Source organism: Lycium ferocissimum, chromosome 1, assembly GCF_029784015.1.
Source record: "Lycium ferocissimum isolate CSIRO_LF1 chromosome 1, AGI_CSIRO_Lferr_CH_V1, whole genome shotgun sequence".
NCBI lineage: Eukaryota > Viridiplantae > Streptophyta > Magnoliopsida > Solanales > Solanaceae > Lycium > Lycium ferocissimum.
The window spans coordinates 72,806,292-72,829,504 of NC_081342.1; the positions used below are offsets into that span (position 1 = coordinate 72,806,292).

General features: G+C 35.1%; 1 protein-coding gene across 3 annotated transcripts; it reads right to left on the reverse strand.

Annotated features, from left to right (window-relative positions):
* Positions 1–3,940: 3,940 nt before the first annotated feature.
* LOC132059918 (E4 SUMO-protein ligase PIAL2) lies at positions 3,941–21,691 on the reverse strand. 3 transcript variants are annotated; one of them, XM_059452762.1, is made up of 17 exons: positions 21,655–21,691; positions 19,013–19,165; positions 15,266–15,338; positions 13,127–13,192; positions 11,386–11,451; positions 11,206–11,288; positions 9,240–9,291; positions 9,072–9,143; positions 8,769–8,836; positions 8,607–8,655; positions 8,428–8,512; positions 8,250–8,351; positions 8,014–8,065; positions 6,911–6,962; positions 6,409–6,525; positions 5,467–6,339; positions 3,941–4,913 (listed from the first exon to the last, which is right to left on the reverse strand). In XM_059452762.1, exons 1-17 carry the CDS (start codon positions 21,678–21,680, stop codon positions 4,203–4,205), a joined length of 2,700 nt encoding a protein of 899 aa, XP_059308745.1. In that variant the 5' UTR covers positions 21,681–21,691; the 3' UTR covers positions 3,941–4,202. The 3 variants fall into 3 exon arrangements, with proteins under 3 accessions (XP_059308745.1, XP_059308757.1, XP_059308749.1); XM_059452774.1 differs by lacking the exon at positions 21,655–21,691 and having other exon boundaries at positions 5,533–6,339; positions 19,013–19,193; XM_059452766.1 differs by lacking the exon at positions 21,655–21,691 and having other exon boundaries at positions 3,941–4,880; positions 19,013–19,193.
* Between the last annotated feature and the right edge of the window lie 1,522 nt (positions 21,692–23,213).

Sequence of the window (23,213 nt, forward strand, 5' to 3'; positions counted from 1 at the left end):
TATCTTGGACTCCTAAGCCAGGTCAAGCAAGTTGCTGATTTGCGTTTCTATGACGCAAATCGTGCCCTCAAGTTTATCGATAATCCTTTCAATATTTAAATTTCAAATATTAAGTGTCAAATATCAAACTTATCGAAACCATTGGATTGAAATACAGTACTTCTTTGCTGGTATCTTCTTGATAGTTGGTAGGATAATGTTTTCATCTTTGATTGAAATGACATTTGGATCCTTATTATGTTTAAATTTAAAGTGATACGGAGGGAAAAAAAAAAAAAAAAAAAAGAAGAAGAAGAAGAATGGACTAAATTATATCTGGCTATAGTGGAATTGGAGAAGTGTACAGATAAGAAATTTCGCTCATTCACAGGCCAAATTAGTTTTGTGCTCCTATTTTATGGAGGAGGGATGCTTTTCCAGAATTCGAACCTCCCGTGTTCAGTTGTTATAGTGTTCGTCAAGCTAATTGTTTATGTCTTTATTATAGCATTATGTATTCTCCTTCACATTATAATTGTGAAAAATCAATAGAATGCATCATTATGTCAATGATTTGAATAATAAGAAAATAACTATAGCAAAAAAAAAAAAAAAAAAAAAAGCAAGATTCAATTAGAATTCGAAAAGGGCGACGAGAGGCATGAGATAGCCAACAACTTAATGAGGGCAAGGATAGCTTAGACCCTGTAGCATATGTGATTTCTATGATGGATCGGTCCAATGTGATTGTCAATTTTGGAAATGGATTGGAACTGAAAAAATATCTTTGGGTGTTCGATATAGATTCTTGTTGTGCGATCTTACCTTCTTTTTTTTTAAGGCCATAAAATATTAATTTGTAATATATGTAAATTTAAAGTAATATAGTTACTACTGGAGTTGTGGTTTTTTTTTAACATGAAGGCAATAGAACACTAAGGTAAATGAACTATAAAAGTTGGAAATCTTTTAAGTACTTCGTTGTCATATTGTATGTTTTTGGTGCTACACTAACGGCCAACCATTTGTAGTTTGAAAAGATTCATAGCCACACAATGAAATTGCATCTCAAAGCTGAAGGTATTTTACCATAATGATGGATATTTTGTTGTTAAGTTTGCTAGTATGCATGATAGAATGAAGTGCTATATTCTAGCCCTCAAATTTACTATTATATATAAGAGAGAACATAAGGACTTTTGTAGTCCTCACAAAAATTTCCCAATAAATATTAAACTTTTCAATTAATTACTTTTAGGTTCTAATCTTATTTTTAAAGTCAAATTTATTTTTTGTTCTTATGACTTACTTTTTAAAAGCACGCAAACATTCTTTCTTATTTACATTTCTACGTCGGGTATTCGGTATCAGGTGGAGCTTTAATCGACATTCGTGTAGCATGGGCCCCGGTGGGGAGCGCTCTCACCCAATTTTTTTTTCCCGTGCTCGACCCCCGAAACCCTGTTAAGGGAGGAACAACCCCATCCGCCGCACTTTATTTTCCCGTTCTTTTCTTATATTGATCTTATCTATTAACCCAAAAAATTATCATTTCTTCGCTAGATATTCTTGCTTCTTGTTGCTCTTCGTTTTCATTTGTTGCTTATTATAGATTTTTACATGTAAGCATTTCTTTTACTTTATATTTATACTCTAATGAGCTCATATGTGTTTACCAATATTAGTACAAAAATGATTTCGGATAGTTTTAAAAATTATTAAATGATGCCATATAATGTTAAAATAAAGACAACATTATCAGTTAAGATCGGATTATCTTTAAAATCTCTTATTTGGTTAACTAAAATTAATATTTTAAACAAAAAATGAGTTTAGTAGGGCGAATTAGAGTCTCGGTACCGATTTGGTCGGATTAGTACTTTGGTCCAAATTTCGTATTTGTCTTAAAAAGTTCATTAAATATGTACAAATTATTAATTTAGAAATAAATAACTTAAAAAATTAGGATTCGAAGCTCATATATTTCAAATTATGGCTCCGCATTTAATTTGAAGTAAATAATTTCATCAAAATGAAAGTTAAGATATTATTGGAGTGAAATGAAAGTTTTGCTTTTATATATTGAAAATATACTTATTTGAAGTTTAATTATTATCAACATAAAACTTATTTCTTTAATTAAAATATTACTTTTTATATCTGGAGTTGGGCCCGGGTTTAGCACGGGCCTGGTGAAACTAGTATTAATAATAGATTTGTGATTATCAAGACTTAAACTGCTGAGGCTGATTTTGCTAATGAAGTGTTTAAGACCATACCATTGTGGGTTAAGTTCCCTAACCTACCCCTATGTTGCTGGAGTATGGATTCATTAAGTAGGAAAATTAAGTAGTGGATTAGGAAATCCTCTCTATGTTGATGAGTACACAACTAAAATGGAGAGCATTTCATATGCTAGGGTGTAAATTGAAATGGATGTGACAAGAACTTTACCTATGACTATTAAATAGGACATGATTGCTGCAAGGAACAAATGAGGTCAAATGACAATCAAGTTAAGGTAAAGCCCAAAAAACTAGACAAGAATGGAAATTCAAAAAAGGAACTATAGTGGTAAGTCAAAAGGAAGCAGGAGGAGTAGTAGCACATGGACCCCAATGCCAAGCTGGACCTCAGATAGCTGAGCAACAAGTTAAAGGATGATGCACCAATTACTACTAAAAAAAAAAGGAAATTAGTGACGGATAAATTTTGCAGCTAAACAGCTATTTAGCAAGAGATTATCACAAAATTCTGTTAGTTACAAAAAAAATTATCGACAAACCAGTGACAAACTTCTTAGCTAATTCCATTTTTTTTTTTTTAAAGTGAATGTAAGATATACTAGTGGGTATGGCAAGTGGCGATGGTAAGGATAAATAAATGGGGGAATAGAAGTTGTTCCACATCCTCCTAACATATCCCAAATATATTAGTTACTTGGACAAAAAATATATAAGCACGGAGAGAGTGAGGGAAGTTTATTATTGAAAATAAGGTGGAATGTTGGTAGTTTAATAACTAATATGGTAATTTATAAATGTAATAATGTAATAGTAATACATGTTTTTACTATTTAAATATTCCTTCCGGTCCAATTTATGTGATACAGTTTGACTATGCACGGAGTTTAAGAAAGAAAGGAAAACTTTTGAAAAGCATAGTCTAAAAACAAGTGGGAAGTTTTAAGTTAATTTATTTTTAAATATAAAAATGTATCATCTTTGAGACAGATTAAAAAGAAAAGTATATCACATAAATAGCGACAAAGGGAGTAAGATATTTGTGTGTCCATAATTCATCTTATTAAGAGTAAAATAAAAATTTTATTTATTTTTAAATTAGACTAGAGAGGAAAGTGCTTCACATAAATTGAGATAGGAGTAGCTCATTTCTTCGCATCCAAGTCTTGGTGCGCCGAGTTACCTAATACCTATGTTGGCAAGGAGTATTGCAACAATTCAACCTTCAGGATATCTATAAATTTCTCTCTTATTTGACCATATCTCGGATTCTTGAAAAGATTTTATTTAGTGATGTCAGGATATAGTTATGTTGCATAGATTGTACTCCCTCGGATCAAAAAGAGTATTCACTCAACCTTTTTTTTGGGGGGTCAAAAAGAACGTCCACTTATCAAATTAAGAAAGAATTAACCTTATTTCAAATTTGCCCCTATTAAGTGTTATATAATCAAATCTCAATACTTACCTAATTAGAGGCAATTTAGTCTAATCACCTATTTTTGTTTACGAGTTAATATTTAAGGAGTGCGAATGCCTAAGTGAACACTCTTTTCGATCGGGAGGGTGTAACATTTAAGAGTAGCACAGTGCGCCGCTATTACCAACATCAAATAGAAACGTGGGATTTCATGATATATGTAATGTGCCAAGCGCGGTGGATTTACTAATAAAAAAATCAGGTTATATCCAGGCTTGATCCTAAACTTCACCTGCTATAATAGTGAAATCAGAGACTACTTTTTCTCAAAATAAAAAAATCAGGTTATATCCAGACATGATCACTGTAACTTACCTACCATAACAGTAAAGTCAAACTATAGTGTATGAACTAGGAGCTGAGCAGTACTTTGGCTTGGAATTTACAAAAGAACTGCAGGATGTTTTCCCTATCTACCTGTTACTATGACACTGGTACGAGATATCTGTACTGTAAAGTGACGCCTTAAATACACTATTGCCTACCAACATGTCCTAGTTCTACTGAATTCCTGAGGAACGCTCGGGTAAAAAGCCTGAAGCATCAGATGCATTGGCGGGTGCTGTAGATGGAAGATTCACTGGCTGCGTATTATGAACGCCTCTATTTGCCAAAAGAACTTGCAGTTGGGGTGAAAGATTAGGTGGAATAGATGGTCTGGCAGCTTGAGCTTGCTGTGTTGGCTGAAGTATGAACTGTTGCAGTGCTTCAGAATAAGCTCGTCCTGAAAGGCTTCCACGCATGCGGCCTGTAGGGCGCCAGTTTGGATCTAGCTGGGGATCCACGGAACCATCTGTCCTTGTGACTGGTGTTGTGCCTCCTGTACTTCCCCTATGGTCGGGGGCCAATGGTGTCCTGAACCTGTCAGCACTACCTGGGAGTGGAGGCGCACTTCTAGGAGAATGACCAGGTGGAGGCGCAGTTCTAGGAGAATGAACAGATGGAGGCGCAGTTCTAGGAGAATGAACAGATGGAGGCACAGTTCTAGGAGAATGAACGGGTCTCACCACTTGTGTGGATTGCTGAGTAGCGACAACTCGGGCATGTTGTCCACCAGCAAAAGACTGATTAATACCAACTTGTGAACTATTCTTCATGGCTTCCCATCTCTCCCAAGTAGCTTGAGACTGGCTAGTCGAATAGGGTGTTCTCAGGTGCGGAGCTTGACGGCCAACAACCTGTTGAGATGGTGGAGGAGAAGCAAGAGGACGCTAGCAGAAGGAAAAAAGGACAATTAGAAGCCATAGACACTAGACAGAATAAAGACATGCAGAGATGCACAAAGTTGGATATATTATTATAAGCAGCCTCAAAAAAAAAGTCTCTGATAGTAAGCAAAACAAGCAAATTTAGGCGGTCAAGGAAATCCTAGAAAGTGGAAGCAAACACACCCTATACAGACAGGTGATGGTCTTCCCAACCAGAGGACAGACACAATGTTTCAGCAACGACACAACAACAATATACCCAGTGTAATCCAACATGTGGGGTCTGGGGAAAGTGGTGTGTACGCAGCCCTACCCCTACCTTGTGAAGGTAGAGAGGTTGTTTCCGAGAGATCCTCGGCTCAAGTAAAGCATATCAAAATCAGTAGGAAAGGAAGTACACTAGATACAGTCAGTAGTGAAATAATGGAGAAAAGAAACAGTGCAACGACAAATAGTACGATAACCGACACATGAAAGAAAATCTCAGAGACCAAAACCAGCAAGAAAGACTTAAATCATATTTTAGTCAAAACTTTAGAAATTAGCTGCCACTCACCTTCTGTGGTAATGCTGACGAGGTCATGCGTGCCTGAAGCAGGTCCAAGTCAGGATAGGAACGTACCTCCAAGTCACTTCTTAGATTGGAACCATCCAATGACACAGTAGGCATAGCCTGAGTAGCTGCTGGAGGGGCAGCGTAGAGCAAGGGATTCATTGCGCTTTGTTGTCTCTGCTGAGGAACAGGAGTGTTCATCTGGACTGGAAGGGCCTGAACTGCAATAGGAGTTCTGTTTGCAGGCCTGGCTGCAGACGGAAACCTTCCATATTCATTGATTGCAGCGTTACCAAATTGGAACTGTTGTAACTGCAGCAAATTGGAAGAAGATAGTCCACTCTCAAGTACAGCGGTTGGAATAAAAGCATTTCCCTCGGGGTTGAGAGCGGGAGACATTCCATCCATCAAAACAGGCGCCTGCACCATGTTGGTTCTTGCATGCTCAGAAGCACTGCCAGTTTGCATACTGGACAAAGAACTAGATGTCCCTATTCCACACGAGGACAAATAGATTCTTGACCAGAAATCATCCCCCAAATCAGAAGCACCTGTTTGATTGATTTCACTTGGATTATTCACAGCTGTTGCGCTCTGTACATTAGATTGAATTTGAGAGATCGTTGGGAAATTTTTTCTGTCTTCTGTTTCAGCAATAGTCACGGGATTCATGTCCTCATCTATGTCAGTAAGATCTAAATAATCACCGGGGGTATTTGAAGGGCCATCAGAACCGCGGCGCGGACTATCTTGAGCAATGTCAGGGGTTTTATCCCTGGGCTTTTCAGTATGGTCATCACTTTCCATGATTGCCTTCCATGAACCATCTGAGGAGATCATGACATATGTGACATCCTCACTCACCTCTTTCAAAACCTTTAAAAGGAAAATAATGTTACTTCTAGACAGTAATTGGTAAAAAGCATAATACAGTATGCAACTTACCTTGACCATATCTTGATCAATACGAATATCAGTGAAACACACGTGCTGATTACAATGAGGACAACGCCACGATGGTCTCCTTGAATTTATGTCGATATAGTTGTAAAAATCGAAACACTGGCAAGAAAAACACGTGCAGTGCAAACTGGTAAGAGTAGGGGGAATTGGTGAAGAAAAAATGATTAAATCAGATACCACATGAAGTCCACATAAGCTGCACTCATGAAGCTTCTTGCTAGGATTTTCCTAACTTAAAATATCTACCAATGCTAATATGAATTCATAATCTTCCTGAAAATTTTCTGAGGAACATATTAGATCATTAGATGTCTTCTGAAGGATTAACCACGCTCATATTTCTAACAGATTAAAGACCTTAAATAAGAAACCAATCAAAGAGGAAAAGCAGAGGCAAGTTTTTAACATGCATGCGAGTTATACAACACTCTAGAATGAGAGGTTGCATAAGAATTTATTTTGGATCACACAAAAGGGCATGCACCTGAAGATGTTTGCAAGAATGTCCTTTTACTGGAGTTTTAATACGTGTGAAGCTGTAAAGGAAAAGAAAAGGTAATCAGTGAATTTAACAAACCACAGCCAGCAATACGAAAAGAAAGAAGCGTATATTTTGGGCGAAGGGTAGCTAAAGAAGTAAATATACTTGGACTCCCAAGGTTAATTACAACTATGTGGGTTCTCTGTTTCGAAAAATGAGAGATACCACCCCTCTCAAATTATGAAATGACCAATGCAACCTTATTTAAAATAAATTATGCTGACGCAAACCAAATATGCTTATAATCATGACAGAAGTACCTTATCTCAATCATGTTTACCCCGTCATTCCTAATTCACACACCAAAATTTTCATAAACCTGAGTCTGTTCCTGAATAGATTGGGAAGGGGATTATGCCAGTCCTTATTCGTTAGAAAATCTAGGGTTCAAGACAAACGGAAAAACCGTCGTGAAACCATGAAGACCTTAAGGAATATATATAGACTATAAAGTCACTCTGCTCAAAACGTCGGACAATTCTAGATAAGAGCTAAAACTTTATCTTTGATATATTATTATCAAAATAGGTAACATAGCTCATCAGCTTGCTGAAATGGCAATAATGCCCATTCGGATTCTTTTTCTTCCTTACTTTGGGGGGCACAGGGGAAGGCGTCTTAGAAACAAAACTTGGATCATCAACTTACTAAAATGGCAGATTTCTTCCTCCTCCTCCTATTTTATTTTATTTGACCAACCTCTAATAACTGAGGGTACCAAGATGGAAGTCATCTCTTCGCGGAAGAAAGCACAAAAACCAGTGTCATTTTGAGTTTTGATAAAATAAGGGGTGGGTTGTTGATCCCCAGACCCCACTTGTGGGATTACACTGGGTATGTTGTTGTATATAATAAGGGGTGGAAAGAAAACAAATTTGAGCACAGAAAATTGCATCTTTTACTATCATCATCAAGAATGAAGAAGCTAATCATGCACAAGGAAGACAAGGAAAAAAAGAAAAAATAACACACATGTCAAGATAATAAAAGCCACTTCATATAGATAACCTTGTCAAATTCCAAAGCAACAAAGATTGGAAGCATACCTTATGGGGCAATTCAGAGAAGTTCTTGATGGCCCCTCAATAATTTCAGAATCTGCATTAACAAAACAGCATATATTAATCATTTCTCCTTCTAAGGAGGTCTCTTCGGACTTCCCATTGGGGGATGACGTGAATGGCAAACTTGACCAATTCATCTAGTCAAGCGGGATAACAATAACATGCAACAAACTCAATGTAGAAGCACCAAAAAAGGTGAAAATAGAATAAGAGCAAACCTGGATCGACAGAAGAAACAGGAGCCTGCTCATAATCAGGGACTGTGGCCTGAACTGGGGTAGAGACCTCACTCATGAAAGCAACAGCTATGATATAATTTCCTTCACAAATAGCACAGAGAAGAGTTAGTACTATTCAGTTTCATTTAAAAAAACTGGAATATATCTTCAAACACACCGTTAAACTGGCCCACAGCTTGAAGAAGATTTGTTCCAAATTTAAGCATATGAGGTACAGGAGATGGAAGCTGCGGTCCAGGGTCCTAGCAAAAGAAACATAATTTAAGTAATTTGAGCCCTAGTAAGACCAAGACATTCCTATACTAACACATCTGCAAAGTTTTAGCGGTAACGGACCATTAACACATTAGTCCTCCTTCCGACGGGTGTCCCATTCAGAAGAAAGCTGCAGAAGTGAAGTGAACGGCAATCAGAATTGTCAGAGTAATTTCACCTGGCAAATATGGAGTCAATATGCCAAAGTCATTTCAATCAGTAAAAAATAAAAAACTTTCATACTTCACTTGAGGCGGCGTTATAAGACATACTGAGGTCTCCAGATTATCTGTTTGTGCAACAAATAGTCTCTGCAGATAAAAGGAAACATAAAATTGAGCAATATTTTCCAGAGGTAATCAAGGTTTCCAATTTTGATGAGTTGCTGCCTTGCTGGAATGAAAAATATTTAGTCAAGCAACGCACTGATGAATAACAAAATACAAATAACGAGAGCACACAGTGTCCTGAATAAAGACCGAGCTGCTGCAAAAGAAAAATGATACATAGATATAAATTATCGTAATTATGTAGGAGTTTTCTTACTACTTTCTCTCCTTCAGAAAGGTTCATATTCTTCGTTATCTGGAAATCATTCACGTAGGCACCAAATCCAGGCTACAGATTGACAAAACATATGGCATCAGTATCACCAGCAATATAATTACGCCAGCTCACCGGCCACTCCTAGGCGATGCAATTTTAAATTATTACCTTGGCTTCCAGGAAAGAAATTATCTGACCCATTTTCAGCCGTGGAAAAAATCTGCCAATTCACAAAATGTAGCTAAGCACATATTCCAAGGAAAATAACTGTACTAACCAAGTACACTCATCTATGGAAAATTAGACCTCTAACTGAACAGTGGAAAAACCCATGAGATATAGATGTCACAGCACCAAACAAGAGTCAGCAGCAAATGCTGAATATGAGTAAACTATAACTTTAGTGGTTATCGAAATGAAAAGTCCCCAGCCCATGATATCGGACACTTCCTGAAGTCCAAACAGAAATATATACCAGTTTTTGTATTAATTTAACTATTTATTGAGTACCACTAATAAGCCAATGACCACTATACAGTATGAGTAGGCACAATTTTAACCACTCAATCACTTTACCGATCTATAAGAATTATCTCAGATAAATTATAGGAAATATTTTGAGATAGGAGTCTAATATTAGGTCGATAATATCTTCTTCCTTTTTAAACTGATAATACTGTATTCCTCAGCATTAAGGATATGCTGGAGACCACAAAAAAAACCACAAAAGGAGCATAAATAATTATAAAGATCCTAAGATCAACTATCTGTTGCACTTCATCTATACATTCCTCTTTACACCAAAAATACAAGGATATAATACAATTCCATTTAACTTTCTGTGTGGAATTAAATCTATGCTCAAAACATCTCCATTCCTTTTTTCTCCAAACTGTCCACCATATGCATGCTGGAACTATTCTCCACCACTTCTTTTTGCTCTTACTTCCCCCTCTCCTGATCCAGCAACTAAGTAAATCAGCAGTATGCTCTGGCATTGACCATTTGATGTCTGTGAAGCTTAAAAATAGGGACCAGATCTGTGAAGTTACTTTACAGTGTAGAAATAAATGACTATTAGTCTCTTCTGCCTCATTGCATAAAAACATCTAGACACTATTTGGAACCCCCTTCTTTTCAAGATCTCCTGTGTAAGACACGCTTTCCTGGCCACCAGCCAGACAAAGCACTTAACCTTAGCTGGTGTCAAGCTTTTCCACACCTGCTTCCATGGTCCTATCCCGCAGCCTGGCTAATATCTTTAGCCAACAGAAGTACTGATCTTAAAATGTGCAAGACTAGAGAACACTCACTTGCATCAATACATATTCTCACTGGTTAAACCGGTCGGAATTTTTTTTTCCCTCACCTGTGACCATCCACTTTCATCTCCTTCTGGAATGACGTAGATATTCGCTCTCTCCATCTTGACTCCTCTTCCTTCTAACTTGTCATTTCACCAACCAAAGACAACTACGTAAATCACATTGGAGACCCCTACTTTATCAATGTCTAGATTTGAATCCTTAAACATCGTGTTGCCTATCTGGGCTCTTGAAGGACAGGTTAAGTAGCAGTAAAATCTTCAACGAAATAGAAGCTCAAAGAACTACATTGACTTTCAGAAAATTAAATAAATCACGTCAAAACTCCTAAATTGTCACCCGCAAGGGTGGCTCAGTTGGTTGAGAATGGGGCTTTCATAATGGAGGTCTCAGGTTCGAAACCCCCTGCCTACGACAGCAGGGGATTTGCCTTCTGGGTCGAGCTCGTCGCACGGGGCTTGCCTAGTGCGGTTTATCTCTCCTGTGTGGTTTGCGAGCTATTGCACAGAAGCCGGGTTTACCCTGTGCGCACCCGAAGGGTAGCGGCTGCGGGTTCCCATGTCATCAAAAAAAAAAAAAAAAAAAAACTCCTAAATTGTCAATGTCAGCATGTAAATCCTTAAACGTTGCCCTTTCTCCTTTGGGCTTTGAAAGGACAGGTTAAGCAGACCATCAAGTAAAACCACAAACATTTTTACGAAAATTAATCTTTGATATATAAAGCAAATTATTATTCCGAGGTAAGTTGACCATACACCGTTGCATGAAAGATTGGAAATTAAGATTTCAATGCAGGAAAAGATGCCTACCTTGACATTACCGTCGAGATAATTGTCAGAGAACTGCTTGGTTCAGTTTTAAAATCTAATGTGCTGCAGAAGCTGCTGGAAATCTAAACATGCAAACAGAAAAGGAAGACAAATCAATGTAAGATCAATTATAAGAAGCAAGATAGGTAAGCCATGCAGCAAACCAGCAAGTTTATCCACCTCATTTGCAAGATTACAAAGTTCCTCGGCATCTTTCTCTGTAAACCACCCACTCTGACTAGCATTCTATCAAATAAAGAACATGGTCAATGAAGAAATTGCAGGAAGTGTCAATAACAAGCAAATTTAATGCATGCAAAGTGGTAACCAGCAAGGTCAAGTATGTTGTGGGAAACACCATATAGTTTAATGAACAGAGCACCATCCCAGGCTTAGAACTTTGCAGGTTATGTCATCCACAAAAGTGGAGGATAGAAACACTCAAGCCAATGTCACGGGAGAACGTCACTGGAGGTGGATCTTTTATCCGACCAATCAATCAACTAAACCTCAATTCTAAACTGGTTGAGTTTGGTAATAACTAATGTGAATGGGAGCTTCTTAGCGCTTGGCAGTGTTTTCAAAGGTGAAAAGCTCTAAAAAAGCGCTCCAGGTCTATTGGGGCTTTAAGCACAATATAAGTGTGGTCTTTAGTAACAAAAGGCGCAATGAAGGAAAAGTAAGAATATCTATGTGATTCAAGGAAAAGCTAACAAATTCAATTATAATGTATCCCTTAACAACTAATACACTTATTTGCCGATTACACTTTGTGTTTAGTACCGCTAGATTCAATATAAAATTCATGGGCAATGAGGCACACGTCTTAGTGCCTTGCCTACACTGAAGCGCAATTCAAGCGAGGTGAAGCGCCCTCCCTGAGCTTCTCTGAGCTTCAGGGCTTAAGCGTGCCTTAAATGAACCATTGACAAATTAGGGTTCTTTGAAGTTAGAGGCTCTCCACATCTAAACCTATCCCTACCAGAACTTAGTAGGCCTTTTGGATATGAATTTGGTGATTTTTTTTTAAAGTAGTATTTGAAAAAGATACTTGGAAATTCAAGTTGTGTCTGGACATGCATTTCACTTCAAAAAATGTTGAAGTTTGTGAGGGAAAAGAAATTACTTGAAAAAGTGGTCAGGACCATTTTTTTCAAATTTGAAAAACTCAAGTTCAACCATTTTTTATGCTCTTCAATGGTTGTTCCCTTACAGTACTAGCTTGGGGTTGATTGTTGAATGTTATTAATATAGTTCCCCTTATTAAAGAGAGATTGATTGCAATCTCCTAATACAGAATTTTTTCATGAAATTTTGTGCCTACCTCATCCCTTTTCAGCACATTCAATTATCACGGAAGTCTACACAGCACATGGTCAAACCATATCAAGCGACCTTCTCTCATTTTATCCTCTATGTAGGCTACATCCACTCTTTGTCTCTAATGTGATCATTTCTAATCGAATCTATTAACCAAATTAAACTCAACACAACATCCAACAACCAAGTAGAGGAATTCAAGATGTTTTGAGAATATAGAGAATAGTATGCAGAAGATCAAACTGAATTGTCTTTTGCTATTACGTTTTTGGTGTAAACAGATATACTCAGATGATACTGCTACCATTATTGATGTGCTAGATTCAATATGAGGTAGATCAGTTTAGCTTCTGAAGTACACTTGCAAATATGGTTTCAGTACAACCCATGTACTGTCTTGCCCGCTTATATATATATATATATGTATGTATATAGTAGTTACCAGTTTCACAAAAAAACCAAGTAACTTGACTTGGTATCTATCTTTTGCAGAAACAAAAGCTGAAACATCACTTGCAATGTTTTGTGATTGAGGAAGCCAGCGAAACACACATTTTTTCAAAATTATCCCATAAAGTTGACTAGTGTCCAGGAATATTACCTTAACAGATATCATAAGGACCATGACATGCGCTAGCAGTAAGGTATCACACGGGAGTCTGCATACCTACATGATGCCGTGAATTTAGAAAGAAAAAAAAACCGAACTTAAGCTTCAGTTATTCATTTGATAAATAGAAACATCGTTCAGATAGGAAACTATGGCCTATATAAGAAAATTCATATAATAGGGATTAAAGAGTGCACAATATTCGCATAAGCGAATTATCCAGATCACATGGTCTGCAATCAAGTCAATTAATTGCAGCAATTCACAGCTCAATTAGAACATTAATAGATTTAGAGTAAGAACATGATAGGAAGGGAAATACTGCATGTAAATTGACTTCCATTAAATTAACTTACAAGTCATCCATAGTAGATGAAAAACAATGCGAGTGATCAAAAGAAAAAAGAAGTGATTGAAAAAAGAGCAATATACAAGTCTTCAATAGTTCTACAGTAATGAAAACAATGTGATTAACAACAGATTAGTATAATTTGGGCTACCAACGCCAAAAGCACAAGAAGGAAGGTTCCATAATTTTTTTGAGAAAGAAGGAGGTACCATAAAATACTAGGATATAACCAAATATGCGACAGCACAGACAAAGCCCAGCATCACAAATACGTCAACCCCCCTTGGCCAAAACCGGAGTGTTTGACAGCCAAGAAGACTGGGTCATTCAAGTCATAATCTGCCAACATTAAGCTCACTTCACTTTTTGGTGTTAACTATTCTATTTTCTGCACCATCAGCATTCAGCACAATTTAAGAGAACATTCACTTTACAGTATTACCCAATCAACTAATCTTTAAAAATTACTGCTCTATAAACCCAAATTTTATAACATCGAACAATGCTTTTTAGATCCAAGAGTACCAGAACCAATGATATGATCTAGTTGATTGACATTGAAAGGTCCATTCTCGAGGCCAACCAGCTACCCCCCCCCCCCCCCCACCGCACCCCCCACACACACAAAAAAAAACATACTGGGACCCAGGTATAGGGCTCAAGGAAATATTAGTGTCATTCCAACGAAGTCGCAATAAGTTAATAGAACAAACAGTAACAGGTTAGCACCCCCAAAGGTAATTGAGACGGTCCCAAAGCTCCGTTTGTTCTCAACTTCTCATACTTGCATTATCATTAGCATGGATCCAAAAGAAATTAAATTGGCAATCTCATATCTTTTTTTGTAGAAGGGATTGGCAATCTCATATCTAGATTTAAAATTAGCTTAACTTCTCCACAGATACCAATGCAGAGAAATGTTTCCAATTATGATCAAATGTAGCTATCTGACTGAAGTTTAATTGGAGAACGAAATACTGCAATGTAAGGATAAAAACAATAGAATATGACGAATTGTGAATCATAAGAGGATCTTCATAGTTCTCTTTCTAAGTTATTGGTAAATTATAAGCCTAGATACGTGAAAAGTTTGGACTTAAATAAAATACGCCAACTTCCACTCATGACAAAGAAATTTCTTCCAATGGGCAAGAATGGATGAAAAAGCATCAGACTCCATAAGGTTAAACAAACCCAGACTTTGTACTGATTTCAAGGGAAGCCAAAGGAATAGGCCACTCAAAGTCCAAGAAAGTTGATCACCATCATAATCAGGAAGCAGCAACTAAAGAACTGACAGTTTTCACAGTTCCAGAGGTAGTTTCAAAATTTAACACTGGTAATTACTAGGTTTGAGAAACATAATTTGCCAACATATGAAAGGTCATTAGGCATTCAATAACATATCCACTAAAAGAAGTGCATAAAAAAATAAAATAAAAAGAATAGTGTGATATACTTCTGATACAGTGGCAATGTTCTGAAAACTAGTGTGATACTTTTTCTGAGCAGCATATATCCCTTTATAACTACGGAGAGGAAAAATCCAATATTTTCACAGCCTATTTACATGATGCAGGGCTGCACCCCTTTCCCACAGATTCAACTGAGAACAAAATTGACAATGTTCCTTCACCTATTTTCCTGAATTTTTTTTTTTTTTTTGAACTTGTACTGTTACCTATTTTCCTGATTTAAAATTAGTGCTTTATGCTAAACAATTCATAATCAGATCAATGAAGTTATTGCAATGATGAAATGACGTCCTGTTACAAGAGTACCTGTTTCACCAGTAGAGGTAAATCTTGAGCTCTATTAGGGACCTCCTGGTTTGCAATAGCAAAATCAATGCCTCTGCATTTATCAAAGATCCAGTCATTCAATAACAGTTAGCATGATAAAGAAACATAGCTTATGTGTCTCTTCTCTACATTCTAGAAAGGAACAACATACAGAAAGTGAAAATGAGTTAAAATCACCACTACCACTTTACTAGCTGATTTGAGACCATGAACAACAAAGAGATACTCATTTTCCTAATTTAATAGCAGGATTCTGGAAGAGATGGAGGAAATAAAACATTTTGCATGATGAATTACCAATGTGTTGCTCTTGCAGACAATGAGCTAATGAGAACTAAATGAGAGATCATACAAGCTTTACCCTTTCATTTCCAAATACCAAACATACTGAACTAATACATGTGATCATGGTAAATCTACATTTACAATAACAGAACGGTCAAGGATTACCATTCGGAACGAAGTTTCAAATAGGATATAACAAGTCCTTTGAACAAGTCATATATCTGATTTGCTCTTTCTCAAAAAAAAGAAAACGATTAGAAAGTAATTGCCTACTTCTTTTTTATGCTTTTGCAGTAGTACTTAAAAGGCAGTACGATATCACTAAGAGAGCATCTTCAATTTAGAAAGGTGAATCTATCCAGCTAGGTGAATATTACATGAAATTCATTACTCTTCAATGACAATGGAAGCCCCCACGCTTACTACCGACAGCCTACATCAACCACTAATATTGAAGTCTTTGGAAACCATCCAAACAATTCATTTATCTGCTTAAACAACTAAAACTCTCAAACTGAATAAGTAGCAAATAATTAGACACCTCATCCTCCAAATTCTTCTGGCAATAATTCTTGTTATGTTGATCACAATTAAACACAAAACGCACTGTAAAATGTGTCAATGTCCAAATTTTCATACTTTTAACATGGCTTGGCCAAAATTGAAAGAGGAGTGAGCAAGAACCTATATATTAAGCACAAACAGAGTTTTTTTTAATGCGAGAGAGCTATATACTTACATAAACAACAACTTCACCTCACTCCCAAACAAGTTGGGTCAACTACATATCACTTCTTCATTTAAGCTCAACAAGATATTACGCAAAGTATGCACGAAATGCAATAATTTTCCCAAAATAATTAACGCGCAAGAGCTAACAGTTCAAAGTAAAATGAGCAAAAACCTAACAACTCTACGCATATAATAAAATCAAACAAAAAAAAAAAAAAAAACAATTTACGATAGCAATTACAAGAGTAGTGTATTCCATATTTCCGACCAAAGAAGGTTCGAGAAGAAAAAATGGACCTAACAAGCAAAAACCTACACATTAAACCTAACAACTCTAAGCGCAGATACAAAAATGAGAAAAAGCCTAAATATTAAGCAGAGTATGCGCAAAATGCAATAATTTGCCTAACAATTTGCTAAGAACTTCCACATTAAGCCTAACAAATCTGCACATAATAAAAATCAGAAAGAAAAAAAAAAGTTACAATAGCAATTACAGAAGTAGAGTATCTATATTTCCGGCCAAAGAAGGTTCCAGAAGAAAAATGGGCCTAACAAGCAAAAACCTACAGATTAAACCTAACAACTCTAAGCACAGATACAAAAATCAGGAAAAAAAATTACAATAGCAATTACAGAGGTAACGTATCCATAATTCCGGCCAAAGAAGGTTTCAGAAGAAAAAAAACTAGATATTAAGCACAAAATGCAATAATTTGCCCAAAATAACCGCCAGAACTAAAATTTCAAAGAAAAATGAGTAAAACCCAGATATTAAGCAAAAGTACGAACAAAATGCAACAATTTGCCCAAAGAAGTGTGTTTTATACGCTCAAGGGCTAAGAACCTACACATTAAACCTAACAACTCTAAGCACAGATGCAAAAATCAGAAGAAAAAAATTACAATAGCAATTACAGAAGTAGCAAATCTAAAAATTCAAAGTAAAATGAGCAAAAACACAGATAATAAGCCAAAAACACAATTTTCTGAACAATAAACCTAACAACTATAAGCGCATATATAAAAACCAGAAAAAAGGAACAGTTTACAATAGCAATTACAAAAACCTAGATATAAGCAGAGTACGCACAAAATGCAATAATTTGCCCTAAATAACTAAAAGTTCAAAGTAAAATGAGCAAACAAACACTTTTATTGAACGCACAAGGGCTAAAAACCTAACAAATTAAACCTAACAACTCTAAGCGCAAATATACAGAAACATAATTATAATTAATAACAGAAGTAGCATATCTATATAAAAGATTCAGAAAAAAGGAACAATTTACAATAGCAATTACAATTTTCAAAGAAAAATGAGAAAAAAAAAAAAAACTAGATATTTAAACAGAGTACGCACAAAACACTATAACTTGCCCTAAATAATTAGCGTGCTAAATCCTACACATTAAACCTAACAACTCTAAGCGCAAATATACAAACAAACAAAAAATGTTCACCTTGCAAGTAAGCACAAATTGCAATAATTTACTAAATGATTAACGCGCAAAAGCTAAAATTTCAAAGAAAAATGAACAAAAACCTAGATATTAAGCAGAGTAAGCACAAATTGCAATAATTTACTAAATGATTAACGCGCAAAAGCTAAAATTTCAAAGAAAAATGAGCAAAAAACTAGATATTAAGCAGAGTAAGCACAAATTGCAATAATTTACTAAATAATTAACGCGCAGAAGCTAAAATTTCAAAGAAAAATGAGCAAAAAACTAGATATTAAGCAGAGTAAGCACAAATTGCAATAATTTACTAAATAATTAACGCGCAAAAGCTAAAATTTCAAAGAAAAATAAGCAAAAACTAGATATTAAGCAGAGTAAGAACAAATTGCAATAATTTACTAAATAAAAGAAAAAATTTCAAAGAAAAATGAGCAAAAACCTAGATACTAAGCAGAGTAAGCACAAATTGCAATAATTTACTAAATAATTAACGCGCAAAAGCTAAAATGTTCAAAGTAAAATGAGCAAAAACCTAGATATTAAGCAAAAACACAATTTTTTGAATGCACAAAGACTAAAAACCTAACACATCAAAACCTAACAACTCTAAGCACCAATATACAGCAAAAAAATTACAATTACTAACAAAAGTAGCGTGTATATATGTATTTCCGGCTAATAGAAGGTTCTAGAAGGAAAAAAAGGAACAATTTACAATAGCAATTACAATTTTCAAAGAAAAATGAGCAAAAACCTAGATATTAAGCAAAAGTACGAACAAAATGCAACAATTTGCCCTAAAAATTACAATTAATAACAGAAGTAGCGTGTATCTATATATAGTTCAAGCGCATAGAAGGTTCTAGAAGAAGAAAAAAATTGTTCACCTTGCAAGTAAGCACAAATTGCAATAATTTACTAAATAATTAACAATGTTCAAAGTAAAATGATCAAAAACCTAACACATTAAACCTAACAACTCTAATCGCAAATATACAGCAAAAAAATTACAATTAATAACAAAAGTAGCGTGTATATATATATTTCCGGCTAATAGAAGGTTCTAGAAGAAAAAAAGGAACAATTTACAATAGAAAAATGAGCAAAAACCTAGATATTAAGCAAAAGTACGAACAAAATGCAACAATTTGCCCTAAAAATTTACAATTAATAACAGAAATAGCGTGTGTATATATATAGTTCAAGCAAATAGAAGGTTCTAGAAGAAGAAGAAAAAAATGTTCACCTTGCAAGTGAGAGGCAAAGGTGAACGAACTCTTGAGGATCAATTTTAGGCTGATTATTACACACGTGTGTTGCTAATCTATCAGCAACGGCTGAGATTCGAAACGAGTTTACATATGACGGATTTAACTTGTTTGCACCGGCGTTGACTCCGGCGTTGACCGTCGTTGCTCCGGCCATGTTAGAATCGAGTACGATACTGAAACTATTCGGTTCTTGTGTACTTATAGCAGTCAAAACAGTTTAAGTCGGTTCCTTAAGTTTGAAGTTGGGTACAATATGGTACCTTAAGAGTGTGGATTTAACGGTTTTGGTCCTTTGAGTTTTCTAAAAGTTAACGTTTTTATCTGTTGGATTTGACGGGAATTACTATGAAAAAAGAAGGAAATTAGAGGTAACTTACATATGGAAGTATTAATTTTTGTAGCTTCTGTTGTTGTTTTTTATTTAGTATTGGAGTCCGGTGTATTTTTTGAGGTGTAATTTCTGCTTCTTCTTTTTTTTTTTTAATGTATTTTAGTGTCTAGTATAATTTTTTGTGTGATGTATTTAATATTTGATGGAAACTTTCTTTGTGTTTATATATGATTGCATTTTGTAAGGTCTAATTTCTACTAGTCCTTACATGTTTTTAGTGTCTAGTTTAATTTTTTGTGCGGCATATTTTAGAATTTGATTGATGAAACTTTCTTAGTGTTAGTTAAGTCTTATCTTTTTCACGGTTTCTGCTAAGCTAATGGACGATAGAAACTATTAAAAAAAGAAGAGGATAGCAATTGTTAACTTTTGGAATCTTAAAGGACTAAAAATGTTAAATGCATACATAAAAACTTAAAACTATTAAACGCACACATTAATGATTAAACCTATCAATTCTAATATCAGAACCAAAAAAAAAAAAAGTGCAAAAGCAATTCGCATACATAAAAACCAGAAAGAAAAAAGGGAGCAATTTAGAGCCCGTTTGGATTGGCTTATAAGTTGCTTATAAGTTGTTTTCAGCTTTTTTGAGTGTTTGGCTGGCGAACTTAAAGTTATTTTGTGCTTAAAATAAACTCAAAAAAATAATTGAGCCGTTTGATGTAAAGCTTATCTAAAGCGAACTTATAAGTTTAAAAAAAAAAAAAAAAATGGGGTAGCCCAACAGCTTATAAGCTAAAAAAAAAAAATAAGTTGGGGTAGCCCAACTTATTTTTTTGGCTTATAAGTTGTTTCTTAAAATAAGCCCATCCAAACAGGCTCTTACAATACTGAAATTATTCGGTTCTTCTGTGCTTATATCAGTCAAAACAGTTTCACTTGTCATTTAAATAGTCCCTTAAGTATGGAATTAATAGTTTTGGTCCCTTACATTTTCCAATGTTACCATTTTTAGTCTTTCTTAAACATTTACCCTCTGTTTGGATGGTTGTTTCCCGTGGTTCATTAATGTACAGTGTGGTATGATACAGTATGATGTTGTATTGTATTGTATTGTATTAATGAACACAATATTTGGATAGATTGTATCATTTGTTGTGATTTAATAACATTTGTATTGTTTGGTTTGATTGTATGGTACTATATAATAACTTGCAAGTTTACTAAAATACCCTTAACTCTTAATTAGAATTTAGTTTATATATATATATATATCAATAAAACTCAGCTAAAGGATAAAATAAGAACTTTAAAAAATAAGTAGGTAGTGGGTGGTTGTGAGATGAGGGTGGGGGTAGTGGGTGGTAGGGTGGGGTTGGGTGGTGGTGAGGGGTAGTGGGTGGGGGGGTGGTGGTGGGGTGAGTAGTGTGAGGTGGGTGGTTGTGGGATGAGGTTGGGGGTAGTGGGTGGTATGGTGGGGATGAGTGGTTGTGGAGTGGGGGTAGTGGGTGGGGAGGGTGGGGTGAGGATGGGGGTGAGTGGGATGGGAGTGGGGGGTGGGGTGGGATGGGGGTGAGTGGTAGGGTAGGGTGAGTGGTAGGGTGGGGGTGTAATGGAGAAATGAAATACGTAACCACGCAATAACCATCAAATTTGTGATTATAAAAATTGAACTTTTTCATGGTTATATAATCACAGAATTACAACGGGTTTACAACACCATACCACATAATTTTAAGAACAACGGATACAAACATGATTTCATAGAAAATCATACATTAATGAACCACGGGAAACAACCATCCAAACAGGGGGTTGAGGAATTTTGTTAGATTTGATAAGAATTACTGTGGAAAAAATGAAATTAGCGGTAACTTATATTTAGAGATACGATTTTTGTAGTTTATGTTGTTTTTATAGGAATTACTATGGAAAAAAAGGAAATTAGCAGGAACATGCATTTAGAGATATAATTTTTTTTTAGAGCTTTTGCTATTTTATTTATTTCAAGAGTTTGTGCATCTTTTTGAGGTGTAAGTTATGTTACTTTTTATATATTTTTAGTGTCTAGTATAGTTTTTCGTGCTACATATTTTGTATTTGATGGAATTTTCGTGTTTTAGTTAAGTCTATCTATTTTTTTCACGGACAAAGTTCGATAAATATTTTAGGGAGATCAAAAATGTTAAAAATAAAATAAAATAGAAACGGTAACTTTTGCCAAATTTAAAGGACTAAAAATGTTAAATGCACACATTAAACCTTAAAACAGTAAACCTTAAAGCGTTGACTCCGGCGTTGACCGTCATTGTTCCGGCTATATTAGTAATCCTTAATGAGTCAAATAGTTTCACTATATATATATATATATATATATATATATAGGACAAAAAGGTCCCCTTATATGTTTCAAAATAGTCCTTTTAAGTATGGATTTAATTTAATAGATTTGGTCCTTTTAAATTTGCTAAAAGTTAACATTTTTAGTCTTCCTTATATATTTAAGGAACTTTGTTAGATTTGACGGGGGATTACTATGAAAGAAAAAAAAAAAAGGAAATTAGCGGAAACTCAACATTTAGAGATGCAAGTTTAATGGAACAAAAAAGGAACCTTGCAAGCGAGTGGGAAAGGTGAACAAACTCCTGCGCGTCAATCCTGGGCTGATTATTACAAATGTGTTTTGCCAATCGATTAGCAATGGCGGAGATGCCGGCCGCCGGAATCGAGTTCACATTCGTTGTTCCGGCCATGTTAAGCTTCTCTCCCACACTGAAATTTTTTGGTTGTATTCTAAGGAGTCTAAAAATAGTTTCAATGTAAATATAAATATAACGCGTGTGTATAAGATTGTGAGAATCTAAATTCTACGTCTCTTAAAGCATGCTGACGTAGAAATAATTATATGGACGGAGGAAAAAGGTAAGTAAAGGCTTGGAAAAAGGTAAGTAGAGGCTTGATTCTCATGGCACTCTTCCTGGATAGAAGATTGATCACAAGGTTATGTGCTCTTTAGGTGTACTTGGTTTTATTTGTTAATGGTACTCCACCGTCTCATTTTAAATGTTTTAATTTGATTTGACATAAAATTTAAGAAATAAAGAGAGACTTTTGAATTTTGTAATGTTAAATTAAAGATGTGTGTAGTCATTTAAATCTCGTGGTCTTAAACTTACCATATGAAATATTGGTTGAAAAACTTAATAAACTTAGAAAGAATCGTTTTTTTAAGACCAAAAAAAATAAAGTTAAGACACTTAAATTGGGTACATTTGTTATCAAAAAAAATTATGAGGAAATAAGTAAAGAAGGGGACAAATACAATTAAATACCAAAAAGATGGCAAAAATAGATATATACTCTCTCTGTCTCCTATGAAGGGTAAAATGGAAAAGAGTGATAAACTTTATCTTCAACTTTTAAAATGACATTTAATACAAACATTTTTGACGAACATAACAGATAATTTGATACAGAGGGAGAATGTATATTCTGATTTTCATATTATTTTTGGAATAATTTAAATGTGATTTTTTTTAATGTGCACACCAATTGTTAACGTAATTATAGCTTAATTTTCATAAATGAAATGAATTCATATATGTATATATAGATTTAGTTTAGCAAAATGTAACTACATAACTATGTTATACAGGTAGATTAAAATTACAACTGACTCCTATTTAAGTCGGTTTCTTTTTCTTGAGTCGTTTAATAGCGCAAATAGGTTGTTTATTTCTATTTTTTGACCGGGGAACATTAGGGAATTTGAGAAGGAAATACTTAATAGTTCTTCTCTCTTTATTATTATTATTATTATTATTTTTTTGCAAAATATTCAA